The sequence below is a fragment of the Apodemus sylvaticus genome, chromosome 7 (assembly GCF_947179515.1).
Source record: "Apodemus sylvaticus chromosome 7, mApoSyl1.1, whole genome shotgun sequence".
Lineage (NCBI taxonomy): Eukaryota > Metazoa > Chordata > Mammalia > Rodentia > Muridae > Apodemus > Apodemus sylvaticus.
Window position 1 is genome coordinate 84,287,060 of NC_067478.1, and position 19,103 is coordinate 84,306,162.

General features: G+C 43.0%; 1 protein-coding gene across 5 annotated transcripts in view; it reads left to right on the forward strand.

Moving 5' to 3' along the window:
• The window catches only part of Ube4a (ubiquitination factor E4A), a 44,101-nt gene that overhangs the window by 21,856 nt on the left and 3,142 nt on the right, over positions 1-19,103 (forward strand). For all 5 annotated transcript variants that reach the window (XM_052188487.1, XM_052188486.1, XM_052188490.1 and 2 more), the window contains 9 exons: positions 926-1,230; positions 2,527-2,659; positions 3,701-3,888; positions 5,681-5,781; positions 5,884-5,997; positions 8,537-8,711; positions 10,159-10,339; positions 11,459-11,606; positions 15,465-15,622. In XM_052188487.1, the coding sequence (XP_052044447.1) occupies positions 926-1,230; positions 2,527-2,659; positions 3,701-3,888; positions 5,681-5,781; positions 5,884-5,997; positions 8,537-8,711; positions 10,159-10,339; positions 11,459-11,606; positions 15,465-15,622 (1,503 nt within the window). The remainder of the gene's footprint in view (positions 1-925; positions 1,231-2,526; positions 2,660-3,700; positions 3,889-5,680; positions 5,782-5,883; positions 5,998-8,536; positions 8,712-10,158; positions 10,340-11,458; positions 11,607-15,464; positions 15,623-19,103) is intronic.

Consider the following 19,103-nt stretch of genomic DNA (forward strand, 5'->3'; position numbering starts at 1 on the left):
TTCTGTAGACCAGGCTGGCCTCAGATCTACCTGCCTCTGCCTCCTGAGTGCTGAGATTAATGGTGTGTATCACGTGCCTGGCCTGAAATACTGATTTTTTTTTTAATTAAATGGAGGAATTTTTTAACTCCTCCAGCAGAAAATTATTGGGGGGAAAATGAAAATATGTCTTCATTAGACAGTGTTTCTGACCTGTTGTTGACTTTTTAAATGTGTAACAAGTTCAGCATGTGCTCCATCTGCTCAACAATCTAAATTCAGACATAGAGATACCTGGCATCCAGTTTCCCAGTCAGTCACCCTAGTAGCTGTCCACAAGAACCAAGGGAGTGATTAGGATTGTACATGTGGACCCAGTCATCAGTAGTTTTTAGTTCTAGGTCTTCTTTTCAATATTAGAGTGAAATTTTGTGAAGAATAATTTTCTTATTCTTCAGAGGGCTGGGCTTTAGCTTCAACCTAAGCTGCTCTTTGGTTGTATGCCTGATGGTGGCTGCTTTAGGTGTGGTTGTTAAAGTCAAGTCTTTTTGCCTGCTTAGCTTTCTGACTGTGCAGAGATCACCCTCTGACCCCCATCTGTGTACTCTAAAGCTTGTAATGGGCTCCTCATACTCTGCCTCATTAAAATGACTGTTTTCCACGATAACCTTGCCCTCTGCACCCTGCTCCTGGTCGAAACTGCTAACTCTCCATAATTAGCTTCAGATTTGCTGTGCACATGGTAACATTTTCTGAGAGCAGTGCACCTTGCTTCTGTCCCATCGGTAACGTTTGTGAGTGCCTTCTGTGTCATTGACCCTGGTCCTTTCTACAACTGTAGCACACTAGAAAAAGCAAACAAGGATTTGCTTTTCAGTGTGGTCTGTGCTACACTGCCCCCACATGGGCTTCCCTGACCTGGTCTCTTCTGCTTTCTTGGGGGCAGGTTGCATGATCAGATGGTAAAAATCAACCAAAATCTGCATCGGCTGCAGGTTGCCTGGCGGGATGCTCAGCAGAGTTCTAGCCCTGCTGCTGACAATCTCCGTGAGCAGTTCGAACGCCTGATGACCATCTATCTCTCTACCAAGACTGCTATGACTGAACCCCAGATGCTGCAAAACTGCCTGAATTTGCAGGTGTCCATGGCTGTTCTGCTGGTTCAACTGGCCATAGGCAATGAGGGCTCACAGCCAATAGAGCTAAGTTTCCCTTTGCCAGATGGCTACAGCTCTTTGGCTTATGTGCCAGGTAAGCAGTCTGTCCCTTGGGAACATCCTATTAATAGTCACCTAAGTTTAAGTGGGTCACCTTGGAAGCTTAATCCTCAAAATACCCTTCCATAGTTAACATTTCATTGTTTTGAGAGAAACTACTCACACTTAGAAGAATCTCCTGACCAAAGCATGGGGGTCCCAGCAATTGCTTCTCCAGCTTTGTGCCCCTGATACTGGGACTGTCAGAAAACAGCCTGCAATGATGAACCACACTCAGGGTCTTCACAGCTCATAGTGTCTGTCATTAGCATTGTTTGACAGTATTCAGCTGCCTGTCTATAACTCTCCCTGAGGTTGTTTTTTTTTTTTTAGAAAAAAAAAGTCCCTCCTTACTAACTCAGAAGGAGGTTGTGTATGTATGCATGTCAGTGAGGGGTCAGTAGATGTTGTTCACTAATCAGATTAAATGTTCTTGAACACTGTGCTGGTCTCATATTGCTGTGTAACAAGTTACTCCCCAAACTTAGCAGCAAACACTATCCCACACAGTCCTCTGCGTCAGAAATCCAGGAGCACTTGGCTGTGCTGCTAATGAGGTTATGGCCAAGCTGTCAGTCAGCACCATAGGACTCTGAGGACTCAACAAGAGCCGGAGGATCCACTTACAAGCCCAGTCGGCTGGTTGTCAACAGGCCTCAGCTGCTTGCCAATAGCCTAACACATCTCTTAGTGCCACTCACGATGTGACAGCACAGGTGACCAAAATGAAAACTGCAAACTCTCTCAACTAACCTTGAAAATTATGTCCTCTACTGCACACACCCGGGTATGGCCGTCTAGAGTAATGGTGGTGTCCTCTACTGCACACACCCGGGTATGGCCGTCTAGAGTAATGGTGGTGTCCTCTACTGTATATGGCAGGGAACCTCCTAGTCTAGAGTAATGCAGAAAGGGACTTTGCAAAGGTCTGAGTACCAAAAGGGAGAGTGGTTAGAGGACCATCCCGGAGCTCCTTACTGCAGTCACCTAGTGTATAACTAGCCACACCTAAAGGGTGCCTTAAACTGTGGCCAACCTATGGGGGCACACAGTGCTAGTGTTAAGAGTTCTTTGTGTGACTGCTGTTCATACATTTCCCCAGATAAGAACAAAGCTCGATACACACATAAGAGATTCTATAGTTACTGACTTATCACCATCCCTGGTACATAAAAGACTTGGACTTTTTCTACCTTTGTACCTTTTTTTACCTTTTATGTGACGAAGGTACTGGGATGTTGTTTGAGACCAATGAACAGATGTTTGGCTAATTCCAGTGAATCTTTTTCAGAATTTTTTGCAGACAACCTGGGCGATTTCCTCATTTTCCTCCGGCGCTTTGCTGAGGACATCTTGGAGACGTCAGCAGATTCCCTGGAGCATGTCCTTCACTTTATCACCATCTTCACCGGAAGCATAGAAAGGTGATGTGTGGGCCGCCTGCCCCTGTCACGGCCTAGAGCCACAGACATTCTGCCTGCTGTGGGGAGGTTTAGTAAGCAGAGGACTTTGCTCACAGAGTTTGAACCTGCATAGAAGGTACCTAATAGGATCCCATTGCTGATCCCTGGTTAAAATAGTTAACCAGGATACCAGAGGCTGGACCAGGGGCTGACAGATGCTAAACTTTTACTAATTATGCCAACCAATACCTGTCCTACCGCTGGAGTTGGATAAGCAGTGAACCTGGGTTTGTGTTACTTCTAGCCTGGCAGTTGTACTCTGTTTACTATGTACTATGGTTTTTAGAATTGCTTTTTTGGCGGGGAGGGGAAAATGGATGGTGTAGTGTGTGGGGGCTAAAGGAAACAATTTTTATGCACAAAGGGGCACATTTGCTGCAAAATAAAAGCCCACAATTCTGCAAGACATATCAGTGAGAAATATATAAAAGCCAACCCTTCAGTGAGCTGAGCAGACCTAAGGGGAAGTTGGCCATAAGCCAACAGGCATTGATTAGCCTCATAGGACAGGGAATATGGAGCTATCAGATAATTATAACCTAATTATTTGCACTCAGAAAGCTTGGGAAGGCAAGTGTATTAAAAATGAACCTGTCATAGAAGAGTACATAGTAAATAGTGCATTGTTATAGAGAAAACTGAATGTCCTAAGCATTACATGGAAACAAAAGTACTCCCTCATACATGGTTAGCTGTCCTCTCAAGAGTTAATGCGGGCAGGCATAAGAGTGTACATCTATAATCCCAACACTCAGGAGGCATAGGCAGGAATACTGCAGGTTCAAGGCCAGCCTGGTCTACATAGGGAGAGCCAGGACTATGTAATAAAACCATCTCAAAACATGTTACATGGTATCTCCTGCACCAGAGTACTGACAAACTTGAAACAGGTGTGACTTTCTATATTTAATAGTGATATAGAACGTACCAGCTCCTTGTGTAGACTAGAATCACATCAGGGAGTTATATCTTCCTGCTCATCGTGCTTTCTGCCCTGTGCAGAATGAAGAACCCCCACCTGAGGGCCAAACTAGCAGAGGTGTTAGAAGCAGTGATGCCTCACCTGGACCAGACCCCAAGCCCCTTGGTGTCTAGTGTGTTCCACCGGAAACGTGTATTCTGCAACTTTCCATACGCTCCCCAACTTGCAGAAGCCTTGATCAAAGTTTTTGTGGACATCGAATTTACAGGTAAAGGAGTCACGCAGCCAGCTCTAGAGCTGAGAACTAAGAGTTTCACAGCTTGATCACTGTCGAATGTCACAGTAATGTCAACCAGCATTACTTGAATATTCACCATGTGCCAGGCTTAATTGGGTGGATGCTTTATTTTTACTATGTCATTAACTCATCTATCTGAAAAGTTTATCTATATTGTTCTCATTTTATATGTAAGAATATAGATGCTAAAAATGTTTTGTTTGTACATATCATACACCTAAAAGTGCTAAAACCAGCTCTGTCTCACAAAAAAACAAACAACTAGAACAAAAAACTCCCACCTGCATACACGCATAAAAGGCAAGTGCAAGGACCTGAGACTGGGCCTGAATAGCCAGTTTCTAAAAAGTGGCCGCACAGCAGTGTCCACCCTGACACTGCTACCCTGACAGTTCTAGGGAGGCAGAGACAGACATGCCTGGGGCTCCATGGTCATCCAGTCTGGGAAAATCATTGGGTTCTGCTTTAATGGGAGACTCTATTTCAGAAAAATAAAGTGGAAGCAAGGTGGTGGTGGCAGAGGCAGGGAGATCTCTGTGAATTTAGGGCCAGCCTAGTCTATCAAGGGAGTTCCAGGACAACCAGGGCTGCATAGAGAAGCCCTGTCTCAAACAAACAAACAACAACAAAAGGGAGAGCAATTGAGGAAGGCACTTGGTGTAGACTTTGAGCCTCCATGTATGTGCATGTACAAGCCCACACACATGGACACACATGTAAACATGTATGAACACATACCCACAACTTATTATGTATACATCAAAAAAAAATGAAGAAAAGAGTAGACAGCATTGTCTCTCTCTTCTGTCCTGATCACCTGAATTTCAGTTAAGCAGAGCTTTATCTGAACTAGTAGTCAAGACATGCTAAGAAGTTGCATAAGAGTCTTTTTAAATGGGATTTCTGCCATTTGGTAACTTGTACAATTAGCATTTAAAGAGGCATTTAGCATTTTATTAGCTAACTGCACACATTTCTTTTCTGCGTTTGTCTCTTACTTAATCTCTGGGTCTCGATTTCTCACATATAAAATGAGTCAGAATGGTGAGTCACTGACACAGTACGTGCTAACCTGCCCCTGAGGAGCTGCTCAGCAGTCACTGTGGCTGTCTCACTGTGTACAGCCAGAGGGTTGTAATGGAATACATCCCATTAGTCTGAAAGTGAAGGTTGGAAAGGGCTTGGGGAGCCAAGCACATGATGCATACCTGTGTAATCTTAACACCTGGGAGGCAGAGACAGAAAGAAACCCTCTTGGAGCCAGGTGTGGTAGCACGTGACTCTAATCCCAACACTCAGGAGGCAGATGTAGGTGAAGCTCTGACAGGCTAGCCTATAGAGCAAGTTCCAGGACAGCCAGGGTTACATAGAGAGACCCTTTCTCAAAACAATTTCATGCATGTAAAAAAAGTTTGCTCATATTCACCCCAAAATCCCCTTCCTACTTCCTCTGGAAACCCCCAACACATTCCCTTCCCTTCTCCCATTCACATCTGCTCCTTTTGTCCACAAGCCACTGAACCTAGTTCGTGTTACCTCCTGGAATGTTGCCTGGTCTTGTTGACATGATCATATGCTGGTAGTTGTAACTACAGCCTAGGTTTTTATCCTCAGCACCCCAAGGAGTATGAGCTGGAGGCCCTTCTAGGGAAGATTTTGGCAACAGCCTTGAGTTTCACAGTAAAGCAAATGCATACACACAAGCTCCGCCCATTTTCTATTAGACCACCCTAGCTGATTTCTTATTCTTGCCTTATTTTAGGGGACCCCCATCAATTTGAACAGAAGTTTAATTACCGCCGCCCTATGTATCCCATCCTAAGATACATGTGGGGGACAGATTGCTATCGGGAGAGCATTAAGGTAAGAGAGGTTTAAATGGTACTAGTTGCTTCGGGTCAGCCTCAGTACCGTTGGTACATGATTTGGCACTAAAATATCTTCTTCTTGGGCTGGGACTTACAGGATTTGGCTGACTATGCCTCTAAGAATTTAGAAGCTATGAATCCCCCACTGTTCCTCCGATTTCTTAACCTGTTAATGAATGATGCTATCTTCCTTTTGGATGAAGCCATACAGGTAAAAAAGGAAATACCATGTGTGTTCCTATATCATTTGCAGTGATCTCAATGGAAAGGGCTTCAAATCATCAACATTGCTGGTAGTGGGGGGGGGGGGGTGGCCGTGTTTATGTTCTGTTTCGTTTTGTTGGCATATGTGTGTTTAGGTAAGTTTTCTCTCACTCTTTATCCTAAGCTGACCTCAAACACATAGGAATCCTTTCACCTTAGTCTCCCAGAGTTTTAAGGTTGCAGACATGAACCATTGCACCTGGCAAAGAGTAGATTGTTTTGACCTTTTAATGATAACAGAGTAACCCTTGCTCTAGAACATTCTTACACACCACAAGTGTATGTGTTATAATAGTGTGCCCAACACCTTCTACACATCTTTCTAGGTTCTTCATTTCACTATATCAAGGGTCATTGTTGGACTTGGGTGGTTCTTTGGATGAGAGTTTAAAAGATGGTCTCGGGGAAATGACTTAGTGGTTAAGAGTACTTAAGACTTTTGCAGAAGACCCGGGTTCAGTGCCCAGCACCTAAATGACAGCTCACAAACACCTGTAACTCCAGTTCTAACACCAGCTTCTGACCTCTTGCAGACACGTGGTGCACATACATACACATAAATAAATAATTTTTTTTAAGTGTGATAAAGCCAAACTAAGGCATACCAGCAGGCCAACAATGCAGAAAAAAAATCATAGGATCTTCATTTTGGTCAGTGACTGTGAGACTTCCATTGTTACAGCAGAGTACCTGAGAAAATCCACCTAAAAAAGGAAGGATTGTTTCAGCTCCAAGTTGCAGAGGTTTTGGTCCAGGCTTAGCTGTGTGTTCTGCCCTGGGCCTGCAGCAGGGCAGGAGCTCAGAGTGACTAGGCAATGAGCTTCAGGAAGCTGATGCAGGTTAGGTGGAAGGTAGCCTGCGGGACAGGCAGGAGCTCTCATTGACATCCCACTAAGTAACTTGTGCTTGCTTTGTGAGAGGGATCTGCCTCCTGGTCTTTTCACAATCCTGCACTCTGAAACTTAACATAGGTTCTCTGAGGAAGTGAGAACAGTTCCTATTATATGCATCTCTGCTAAGTGAGGACAATATGATTCAGGGCATGAAGCAGGTGGTATTCTCTTGACATAGGTTAACTCATTATTTGCTGTAGCAGTAAGGTGATGAGAGGTGAGGGTTTTAAGTAATTATGATTCCCTCTGGATAGCAGGTATATTTGTAGAACTTTAGCTTTGAACCTTTTGTGTTTTATGTTTTAGGAAGGACTCCCTTTTCATGTCATCCTGGTGCTTTAGCTTGGCTTCCAAATGCTGCTCCACTGACCCTCCTCTCTACCTCCAGAACTGACCCTAGCTCCAGGCAGTTACCTAGCGGTTTACTCAAGCTGAGACAAAGCTGTCTGAGGACATTATCTCTTTCCAAAAGTCCCTTAAAATTTAATGTTACATTCTGTGTGTCCACTTGGCTACAGTACACGTGTGGAGGTCAGAGGACAACTTAGGGGCTCTACTTTCTCCTTTCACCATGCGGGCTGCCTCTGTCAGGGTTTCTGTTCCTGCACAAACACCATGACCAAGAAGCAAGCTGGGGAGGAAAGGGTTTATTCAGCTTACACTTCCATGTTGCAGTTCATCACTAAACGAAGTCAGGACTGGAACTCAAGCAGGTCAGGAAGCAGGAGCTGATGCAGAGGCCATGGAGGGATGTTTCTTATTGGCTTGCTTCCCCTGGCTTGCTCAGCCTGCTGTCCTATAGAACCCAAGAATATACCAACGAGAGATGGTACCACCCACAAGGGCCCCTCCCCCACTTGATCACTACTTGAGAAAATGCCTCACAGCTGGATCTCATGGAAGCATTTCCCCAACTGAAACTCCTTTCTCTGTGATAACTCCAGCCTGTGTCAAGTTGACACACAAAACTAGCCAATACACAGGTTCTGGGGATCAAATGCAGGTCATCAGCTTTGGTAACAAGTACCTTAACCTCCTGACCATCACCATCTCGCTGCTCCTCCTGGAGTTCTTAAGCTTCAGCCCCGAATTGACAAAGGTCTCTACCATCTCGAAATGTCCCAGCTGCTGACTCGGGTTGTTTTTTGTTTTTTAAGATTTATGTGTATGAGTGTTCTGTTTCCATGTATGTAACTACACTGCACGTATGCAGGTGCCTGGGCAGGTTGAGAGAATTCCTTGTATTTCCTGGAGCTAGAATTACAGGTGGCTATAAGTTGCTGTATGCAAGAACAAGCTCTCTTAACCCTGGAGCCACTTCTCCAGTCACTTCTGGATTTTTTTTTTTTATGAGTGTTGTTTTGTTTGAATTATGTAGGTTCATATAATGCCTATGAAGGCCAAGAGGATATCAGATCCTCTGGAACTGGAGTTAGCAGGTGGTTGGGACCCACAGTGTTGGTGCTGGCAATCAAACCCTGATCCTCTATAAGAGCAGCCTCCTTTCCAAACCCAGATGACTGGATTTTAGTTCAGCTTTCCCCTTCAGTTGCATGTCTCTTATCTAGTGTATCACATTTCTGGTTTCCATAGTATTTGAGCAAGATAAAGATTCAGCAGATTGAGAAAGACCGAGGAGAATGGGAGAGTCTGACACCAGAAGCCCGCCGAGAAAAAGAGGCAGGTCTGCAGATGTTTGGGCAGCTGGCGCGTTTCCATAACATCATGTCCAATGAAACAATTGGTACCCTTTCCTTCCTGACATCAGGTAAGAACATAAAGGCATGCTGTCCCCAAAAATGTAGAAATCAAGGTCTGTTTCTCTGAGGGATCAGCCCAGCTCAAAATTAAGAATGTAGAATCTGGGATGGGATGCAGCTCAGTTTGTAGAGTGCTTGCCTCGCCTGCATGAAAACCCACATGGTGGCCCACACCAGCAGTCCCAGCTCTCTGGAGGCTGAGGCAGGAAGATGAGAAGTTCCAGGTCATCCTCATCTACAGAGTAATTTCCAGGACACCTTGGGATGCATGAGACCCTGTCCAAAAGAAAATTGGACTCTGGTGATTGTAACTTCTACATCTGAGACTGAAACAAATAGAGAAACTTCAAAAAGAATGATGGTGCACATTGTTGACATGCCAAAAAATATAAGCTGTTTTCCTGAAGAAGCTGCAAGTAAAGCTTAATGATAGAGCACATGCAGAACATATGCTGCAGAGCATATGCAAAACCCTGAGTGCAATCCCTGCTGCCCCAAAACTCTGTGAGAGTCAGTAGGCTATTAACTCTGTATGTCACACACACACACACACACACACACACACTATAAAAACGTAAATCCAAGCATGGTATGACATCCTCTTAGGAGATGAAGACAGAAGGACTCTGAGTCAGTCCCAGGCTAGCCTGAGCTACATAGTTACAACGTGTGGCAAATAATGACAGATGAGGGAGGTCAGAAGATAAATAATTTGCATTCAGTGAATAAATTTAGTGTGTTAGAGCAGCCAGAGATCAGGAGTAAAAGGAAAGCATCAAATGAGAAGTGCAGAAATCGACTTTTAAAACTTTTAAAGCTTTTTAAAAACTTTATCAGTTCAGGGAAATTAGAGAAGATAAGGTGACCACAAACCAAGAACAAAAGCAACAACAGACAGAAGAGACGTTTTGAATATTGAAAATGTGACTTTAAAACTTTAAATATTTAGTGAAAGGGTTAAAAAAAATAAATTCAAGGAACACTCCCATTGAAGTGGAGCAAGGAATAAATGAGATAGAAAGTGGGAAAGGATAAGAAAATGAAAATGAAGTCTCAAGTCCAGGTCAGATGTGGGACTCGTGGGTAAACGTCTTTGCCACCAAGTCTGGCAACCTAGGTTTGGTCCCTTGGACCCACATGGTGACAGGAGAGAACTGACAAGTTGTCTTCTGACCCACATACACTTGCTGTAACACATGAAGATGCACATAATAATGTAGTTCTAAAATATGTTAACACTGCTTTTGACTGGGTAGTAGCTTTTCTTCCCTTTCGTTTATTGTTTTTGGTTTTTGCTTGTCTATATTTTTTCACTGAAAATATATTATGCAATTAAAAATCCTCAAAGGTCTCCAATACAATTAGATGTAATTGTAGAGAGAAGAATTGTAGAGAGAGAAATGTAGGAGAAAATTACAGATGCGCTGTGTTTTAAGACTCTGGCTCTTTTTCCAGAGATCCAGTCGCTGTTCGTGCACCCGTTCCTGGCCGAGCGCATCATCTCCATGCTTAACTACTTCCTGCAGCACCTGGTGGGCCCCAAGATGGGCGCTCTCAAGGTCAAGGACTTCAGCGAATTTGACTTCAAACCTCAGCAGCTTGTATCAGACATCTGCACTATCTACTTAAATCTTGGGTATTTGAGATTGGTGTTGAGCACGCCACGGGGATGCTAATATTTTGAGAGCAGAATGGCTGGTTAGCTCCTGCGTGAAAATAGAGGGGGAAGGCAGGCTCATTTTTAGCTGATAGGTGAAGGGCTCCTCCATAGTTTTCAATAGGAAACTTTATCTGGTCCATTGGAATTTTTCAGAATTCCCAACATTCTGCCTTGATCTGAGCAAAGATAAACATTACTGGTTATGATACTGTTTGTGAAAATATTTTTATGGCTATGGAATACTTTATAGTACAGAAAATTAGATGTGGTACTATGTGCCTTTAATCCCAGTACTTGGGGGCCAAAGGCATGTGGATCTTTTGAGTTTAATGGTAGCCAAATCAACAGAATCAGTTCTAGGACAGCCAGAGCTACACAGAGAAACCCTGTCTTAAAACAAAACAATCAAACAAACAACAAAAATACCAACAGAGAAAGAAGAAAAAAAGAAAATTAGATGTCAAGCCAGGGAGATGGCTCAGTCAGTAAAACGATTGCCACACAGACATGAGGGTCTGTCTGAGTTCAGATCCCTAGAACCCACCTAAAAAGCTGCATGTGGTAGCATGCTCTGTAATCCCAGGCTGGACAGCAAAGACCAGAAAGAGGCCTGAAATATACTGATCAGAACATGCAGCCTAATAAAACTGATGAATTCTAGGTTTAGTGAGAGACCATGTCTCAAAAACTGAGGAAAACACCCAGCATTGATCTCTGCCCCTCACATACATACAGACATATTTATGCATGTGCATACACACAAACACACACACACACACAGAAAATAAAATGCCTTTCTGGTTCAAAAGAGCACTAGTGGGCCGGGTGGTGGTGGCGCACACTTTTAATCCCAGCACTTGGGAGACAGAGGCAGGCAGATTTCTGAGTTCGAGGCCAGCCTGGTCTACAGATTGAGTTCCAGGACAGCCAGAGTTACACAGAGAAACCCTGTCTTGGAAAAAAAAACAAAAAACCAAAAAAAAAAAAGAGCACTAGTGGCTTGGAAGTGCTGGGATACTTATCTGTAGCCCATCTGCTATCTCAACATTGACCTGTGCTCTGATGCTCAGTTTCTTTCTAATGCTGACCTTTCAGGGATGAGGAGAATTTCTGTGCCACTGTGCCCAAGGACGGACGTTCCTATTCTCCTACTCTCTTTGCACAGACAGTCCGAGTCCTGAAGAAAATCAATAAGCCGGGGAATATGATCGTGGCTTTCAGTAACTTGGCAGAGAGAATCAAGGTGAGGAAGAGGACAGCTTGTTTCTCAGATACTCAGAAAGAAGGGCCACACGGTCATTCAACTCTGCTGCTTCTGCCCCATTTCCTGGAGAAAGGGGCACTGCATAGAGGCATTGGGAACAGATACTTCCTCTTAGTCAGTCAATGACTGGAGCAGCCATCTTACTAAATGTTATCCCCTGCCCAGGAAGAATAATTGAAGAGATTTCTACCAGGTGAAAAGAATGTGCATTAGTGAAGGCTTGCTTTTTTTTTTTAATTTTTTTTATTTATTGAAAAGAGAATTGTAAAAACACTTTATGATAAAATTAAAGATTTACATGGAAAAATTGCTAAATTAATTGAAATATGGGATAGAAATATTTTGTGGTAGAATTAAAGATTTATGTGGAAAATATTTCTGATAAAATTGTAGAAAAATGTAGAAAAACATGTTAGAATTGAAGATTATCATGGAAAATTTTATATAGATATAATAATGGTAGGTATAAAAGTATTCCTAAGTTGATTGAAGGTGGAATTATAAACATTTTCAGATAACATTGAAGATTTACATGGAACTATTTCTGGTAAAATTCAAGAAATAAATAGACAAACACGTTAAAATTGACTATTTCATGGAAAATTTTACATAAAAAATGATAGATATAAAAACTCTTTCTAAATTAATTGAAGGTGGAATTAGAAACATTTGTGATAAAATCAAATATTTGCATTGAAAACATTTCTGATAAAATAGAAGTATTTAGAAAGACATATTAAAATTGAAGATTATCATGAAAAATAATGCAGATAAAATGGTAGACATAAAAAACATTACTGGCCAGGTGGTAGTGGCGCATGCCTTTTATCCCAGTACTTGGGAGGCAGAGGCAGGCGGATATCTTAAGTTTGAGGCCAGTCTGGTCTACAGAGTGAGTTCCAGGGCAGCCAGGACTACACAGAGAAACCCTGTCTCAAAAAAACAAAAACAAAAACAAAATTACTAAATTAAAAGGGGAATTACAAACATTTTCTGATAAAATTGAAGATTTACATGAGAAATATTTCATTAGTCTATGTCTTTTTATTAGCGAGTTGAGTTGCTCGCTAATTGTTGTTAAGAGATATTGTTGTTAAGAGATATTAGGGAATAGTGATTGTTGCTTCCTGTTATTTTTTATGTTATTTTTATATTTGTCTGGTTATCTTCTTTTGGAAGAAGATTACTTTCTTGCTTTTTCTAGTTTCCCTCCTTGTGTTGGCATTTTCTATCAATTAACCTTTGTAGGGCTGGATTGTGGACAGATATTGTGTAAATTTGGTTTTATCATTGGAATATCTTGGTTTCTCCATCTATGATGATTGAGAGTTTTGCTGGGCATAGTAGCCTGGGCTGGAATTTTGTGTTCTCTTAGGGTCTGTATGAGGTCTGCCCAGGATCTTCTAGCTTTCATTGTCTCTGGTGAGAAGTCTGGTGTAATTCTGATAGGTATGCCTTTATAAGTTACTTGCTCTTTTTCCCTTACTGCTTTTAATATTCTTTCTTTGTTTAGTGAATTTGGTGTTTTGATTATTATATGCCGGGAGGACTTTCTGTTCTGGTCCAGTCTGTTTGGCATTCTGAAGGCTTCTTGTATGTTCATGGGCATATCTTTCTCTAGGGTAGAGAAGTTTTCTTCTACAATTTGGTTGAAGATATTTACTGGGCCTTTAAGATGTAAATCTTCGCTCTTGTCTATACCTGTAATCCTTAGGTTTGGTCTTCTCATTGAGTCCTGGAGTTCCTGGATGTTTTGGGTTACCAGCTTTATGCATTTTGCATTTTCTTTGACTGTTGAGTCAATGTTTTCTATGGTATCTTCAGCACCTGAGGTTCTTTCTTCTATCTCTTGTATTCTGCTGTTGTTGCTTGCATCTATGACTCCTGAATTCTTTCCAAGGTTTTCTATCTCCAGAGATATCTCACTTTGTGATTTCTTGTTTCTACTTCCACTTTTAGATCCTGGATGGTTTTATTCAGTTCCTTCACTTGATTGTTTGTGTTTTCCTGTAATTCTTTAAGGGATTTTTGTGTTTCTTCTTTAAGGGCTTCTGCCTGTTGACCCATGATCTCCTGTATTTCTTTAAGGGATTTTGTGTTTCCTCTTTAAGGGCTTTTTTTTACCTGTTGACCGATGTTCTCCTGTATTTCTTTAAGGGAGTTATTTAAGTCTTTCTTGAAGTCCTCTATCAGCATCATGAGATATGATTTTAAATCCAACTCTAGCTTTTCCGGTGTGTTGGGGTATCTGGGACTTGCTGGGGTAGGAGAACTGGGTTCTGATGTTGCGATGTGGTAGAGTTCTTGTGCTTGCCTTTCGCCATCTGGTGCTAGTTGGTATTCTTGTCTCTGGCTGGAGTTTATTCCTCCTGTGGGCCTGTAAGCCTGTAAGCCTGTAAGCCTTACTCCTCTGAGCTCAAAAGTGAAAGCACTGCTTAGAGATCTGTCTCTCCTGGTGGGCTATGCACAGAAGGCTGTGGAGTTTCCCAGCTCCCTGGTGCAAATGGCAGCGGGAAGACTTCCGTCCCAGCTGCTCCACTGATCTTAGGCCCTGTGTGCTCCTAGCAGGTCCCCTCCAGAGAGAAGGTAGAGATCTCACCTCTGTGCTCAGAAGTGAAAGTGCTGCTGGGAGGTCACTCTCTCCTGGCAGGCTATGCGCAGAAGGCTGTGGAGTCTCCCAGCTCCCTGGTGCAAATGGCCTAGTGAAGGCTTTCTTTAGGTTAACTTTTATGTCCCAGTGGTACAAAAGATTTGAAAACCTAGTGTTAATGCAAAAGAACTTTTTTGGAATAAAATTCAGGAGGAAGGGCAAGGCTTGGTGGTACATGGCCATAACCTAGCACTCACCCAACTGAGGCAAGGGGATTCCAAATTCAAGGCTGGCTTGGGCAGCATAATGAGTTCCTAACTCAATAAGTAAAAACTGAGCAAAGATAAGTAGTTTGCAGACACTGGTTCCTATGGCTTTTCTCTGCTCTCTACATTTCTACTGGTGGTTGGTTTATACCAAAATGCATTTTAGAGATTAAGATACTCTATTGTGCTCAGCTAATCCCTCCAACTGGACAATGATTAAGCTCCATTAGAGTGGAGGAAAGGAAAAATGCACAGCACAGACATCTAAAGGAAAGCCTTCCAGGCTGGGGAGTAGTGACACACGTCTTTAGACCCAGCCCTTGGGCCTCAGAGGCAGGAAGATCTCTGAGTACCAGGACAGCCAGGGCTACACAAAGAATCCGGCTCCAAAAATAAACAAAACAAAACAAAACAAAAAAAGAAAAAGACAAATACCTTCTTTCCAAGTGTCAGTCGTTCCTCAGTGAGTTTCTTCTTCAGGATTCTCTGTGTAGCCCTGGCTTTCCTGGACTCGCTCTGTAGACCAAGTTGGCCTTGACCTCAGAGATTTGCCTGCCTCTTGACTCCCAAGTGTTGGTATGTGCCGCCACCACCAGACAGAGTTTTTGTATTTTTATTTTTTGTCTTTTATTGAGCTAAGCTTGTGGTTGGCCTACAGCTTAGCCAAATCAAGCCATAAGGAAGTATTTACCAGAGTCAAATGTCAGAGCACGTTTAAATTTCTGAACCTGCTTTCAGGCATAGGCTGTGTGAGTAGCTTAGTAATTATTCGACTGTTCAGCATGTCCTCCCACCCTTCCCCCCTTCCAAGTGCCAGTATTCACACCAAATGCTACAATGAGATCTTGGGCTTGTCCTTGAAAAGACAAAGTGCTCTGCATCCCTGCAAGGCTCACTGATGACCAAGATAAGGGGTAACAGTTACTAAGCCTGAGAGCTGCACTGGGAGCTCACTTTAGACATGACCTATGGTTTCCTCAGTCTCTTGCAGACCTCCAACAACAAGAAGAGGAGACATATGCAGATGCCTGTGATGAGTTCCTGGATCCCATCATGAGCACACTGATGTCTGACCCTGTGGTGCTTCCATCTTCCAGAGTCACTGTGGACAGATCCACCATTGCTAGGCATTTACTCAGGTATGCCCACCCACATAGCGCCTCAGGAGTACAACTGTGTTAGCTTCATGTCTGCACTCCACACAGTGGGTACCCCATACAGTAGACTCTTGGTGTAGCATCTTGATATCACCTGTTTATAACTTTAAAGATTAAGGGAATAGCTCTTACCGCTTCCCTCCTTAAGTCTTAGCCAGGCATGGTGACAAGAGCCTGGAATTGCACTTGAAGACAGGCAGGAGGACTGCCTTAACTTTGAAGCTATCATGGTTTACATAGCAAGTTATAGGCAGCCAGAGATACATAGTGAGACCCTATCTCAAAAAAACAAAAGAAATTTATTTTATCCACATAATGAAATATCTCAACATGGAATATACTCTAACCTGAAATTATTTTAATTGTAAAAATATCAAAAATGGGCTTGAGGCTCAGATTTTACACTCCCTTCAGTTACTATATTTCTATTTGGGTATGGTAATTTGGGTAACATAAATTCGCCAAGCTGAGTGCTATTTGGACAGTCATCCTGCAGATGTCCAGAGAACAGACAGGAAGGCAAAGATGAGTGAAGCTAGCCAGTGCCCAAGCAGCCCCTACTTCATTTTTAGAAGAGTATTCTGCAGCTCAAGGAAAGGATGCCGAGAACTGGAGTTTCATGCTGCAGCCCCTACAGCCAACTGTTTGTTGTTTAATGTGTGTGAGTATTTGGGGACGTGCATGTGCAGCACATGCATGCTTAGTGTCTGCAGATGGCAGAAGAAGTGGGATCCCCTGCAATTGGAATACATAGATGGTTGTGTCACCATGTGGGTGCTGGGAGCCAAACCTAGGACCCCACAAGAGCAGCATGTCCTCCCAACTGTGACCCAACTTTGCAGCCCCAACTCTGTTACTTATTTATTTTGAGATAGGGTCATGCAGTGTTACACAGGCTGGCCTCAAACCCCACTCAAGCAATCTTACTGCTTCAGCTTCCTAAACAATGTAGGACTACAGTTAAGACAGGATGTCATGTATTCCAGGCTGTCCTCAAATTCATCTGTAGCTGGAATGACCTTGAAATTCATGATCCTTGGCCAGGCGGTGGTGGTGCATGCCTTTAATCCTAGCACTTGGGAGGCAGAGGTAGGCGGATTTCTGAGTTTGAGGCCAGTCTAGTCTACTCACAGAGTGAGTTCCAGGACAGCCAGAAAAACCCTGTCTTGGGGGGGTGGGGCCTCCCTTCGCGATCCTCCTGCTTATCAGGCAAGTGCTAGGACTATAGGCAAATGCCACCACTGCTTGACTTCCCCCTTACCTCTCTTTGAAAAACTGTAGAAAGGGGCACTGAGAGACCATGGTGCCTATTTAAAATGTACGTAAGTTGACTAAAATTTAAAATTTAAGGAATATTTTGAATATTTAAAAATGAATTATCTGGTTTTTTTGTTTTTTTGTTTTTTTTGGTTTTTTGGATTTGTTTTTTTTTAAGACAGGGTTTCTCCGTGTATCCCTGGCTGTCCTGGAACTCACTCTGTAGACCAGGCTGGCCTCGACCTCAGAAATCCGCCTGCCTCGGCCTCCCAGAGTGCTGGGATTACAGGCGTGCGCCACCACCGCCCGGCTTTTACACTTTCACTATATGATACTGTGCTGTAATCTCAGTGAAAAGCTTGGTGATCTCAGATCTCAGACAGTCTTTGAGTATATCATGATCTTGTTTTGTTTTGGAATCAGGGTTTCATGTTTCAGCTTGAGCTTGCTGTGTAGCTGAGGAGGACTCAGCTTTTGGTCACCCTATCTCCCCCTCCTAAGCATTGACAACACAGTTCAGTTATGCATCACTACCCCTGGTTTATGTGGTACTGGGATCCATTAGGGCTATGTGCATGCTAGACAAGCACTCTACTGTAAAATATCTTTTATTCACCTGATGAAATTGTCATCTCAAAGTCTTACTGCAGGGAAATAAATCTCACCTTTTCTAGGTCTTTCAAGCCATAAGATGGCTGACTGGTTCAACTCAGCTGTTTTGGCTCAAAGTCTTCTCCAAGCTGACTGATTCAGTCTGACTTCTCTCAGCTTCTCAATGAATTGCTCTGCTTGGCCTCATACTCACTTGGGCAGTATGTTCTAATACTCTGGCTCACTCTTATTCTCTGGCTGCAACTGCCTCTGCTGACCTGTACTGAACTACATGAATTCGTGAACAAACTCAATCCCACTGCACTGCACTGCACCGCACTACACTGACTCCCGACTGACTGACCAGTCTCAGGCATCTGCAGGCCTCAGTCTCCTGTTTTCCTAGACCTAGAAGGTCTTATGATCTCTTGCCAGAGCAGCCCTGTTGCTGGATTAAAATTCCTCTACACGCTGAGCTATATCCAAGGCAGTCTTGGGTCTTTCTTTGTTAGTTTTGCTACAATTTTTAAATTACATTCATTTATTTGTTTGTTCGTTCATTTGTGTGTGTGTGTGTGTGTGTGTGTGTGTCTGTGTGTGTACACGTGAGCTCATGTATACTCACAAGTGTGGAGGTAAGGCAACTTGCAGGAATTAGTTCTCTAACCTTGTGGGTCCTGGGAACCAAACTCGGGTCTTCAGCCTTGGCAGCAAACATTATTACACATTGAGCCATATTGCTGGTCCCAGCTTTTTATTTTATTTTATTGTTGTATAGTCCTTGGAATCACACCTAGGACCTTGTGCATGCAGAGCCAGCACTATGCTGCTGAACGTGCTCTCAACACTGAACCTGTCTGCATTTACTTGCATAGCAATCAGCTAATGTAATCAAATGTCTGTTACAAGGCCTTATCTCTTAACTGTTTATACTGTTCCAAGAATCTGTCACTAAAATTGCAAGTAGCGAACCTGGTTCGGTGATGTTCATCTGCAGCACCAACTTCATGGGAGATTTACACGGGGAGGTTATTGGTGCCTAGGAATTTGAAGCCAACTTGGACAACATAACAAAATCCCCTTTCACAAAGGGGAAACCCTACAAATGGTGATTGATGATAACACACATATCTACAATTTCTGATTTAGGGAAATCTAAAAGCTGATAACAAAGATAACATTTTAAAAATTTTTTTTAAAGATTTGTTTATTTTACTTATACATGTGAGTGTCTTGTCTATATGTATGTAGGTGTACAATGTGTGTGCCTAGTGATCACAGAGGTCAGAAAAAGACATTGACTCCCCTGTCACTAGAATTACAGATGGGTATGGTACTATAGATACTAGAAATTGAATCCAAGTTATCAAGAAGCTCATCTAGTGCTCTTACGACTGAGCCATCTTTCCTGCTGCTGAACCACTAGGATCAATATCTGAATGACAGCCGGGGGCTGGTGGCACGCACCTTCAATCCCAGCAGTTGGGAGGCAGAACAGGTGATCTCTGTGTTCAAGGCCAGCTCCATCTACAGAGTGAGTTCCAGGTCAGCCATGGCTACACAGAGAAACATTTGTGGAAACACTGAAAAAAAAAAAAGACAAAAAAAAAATCTG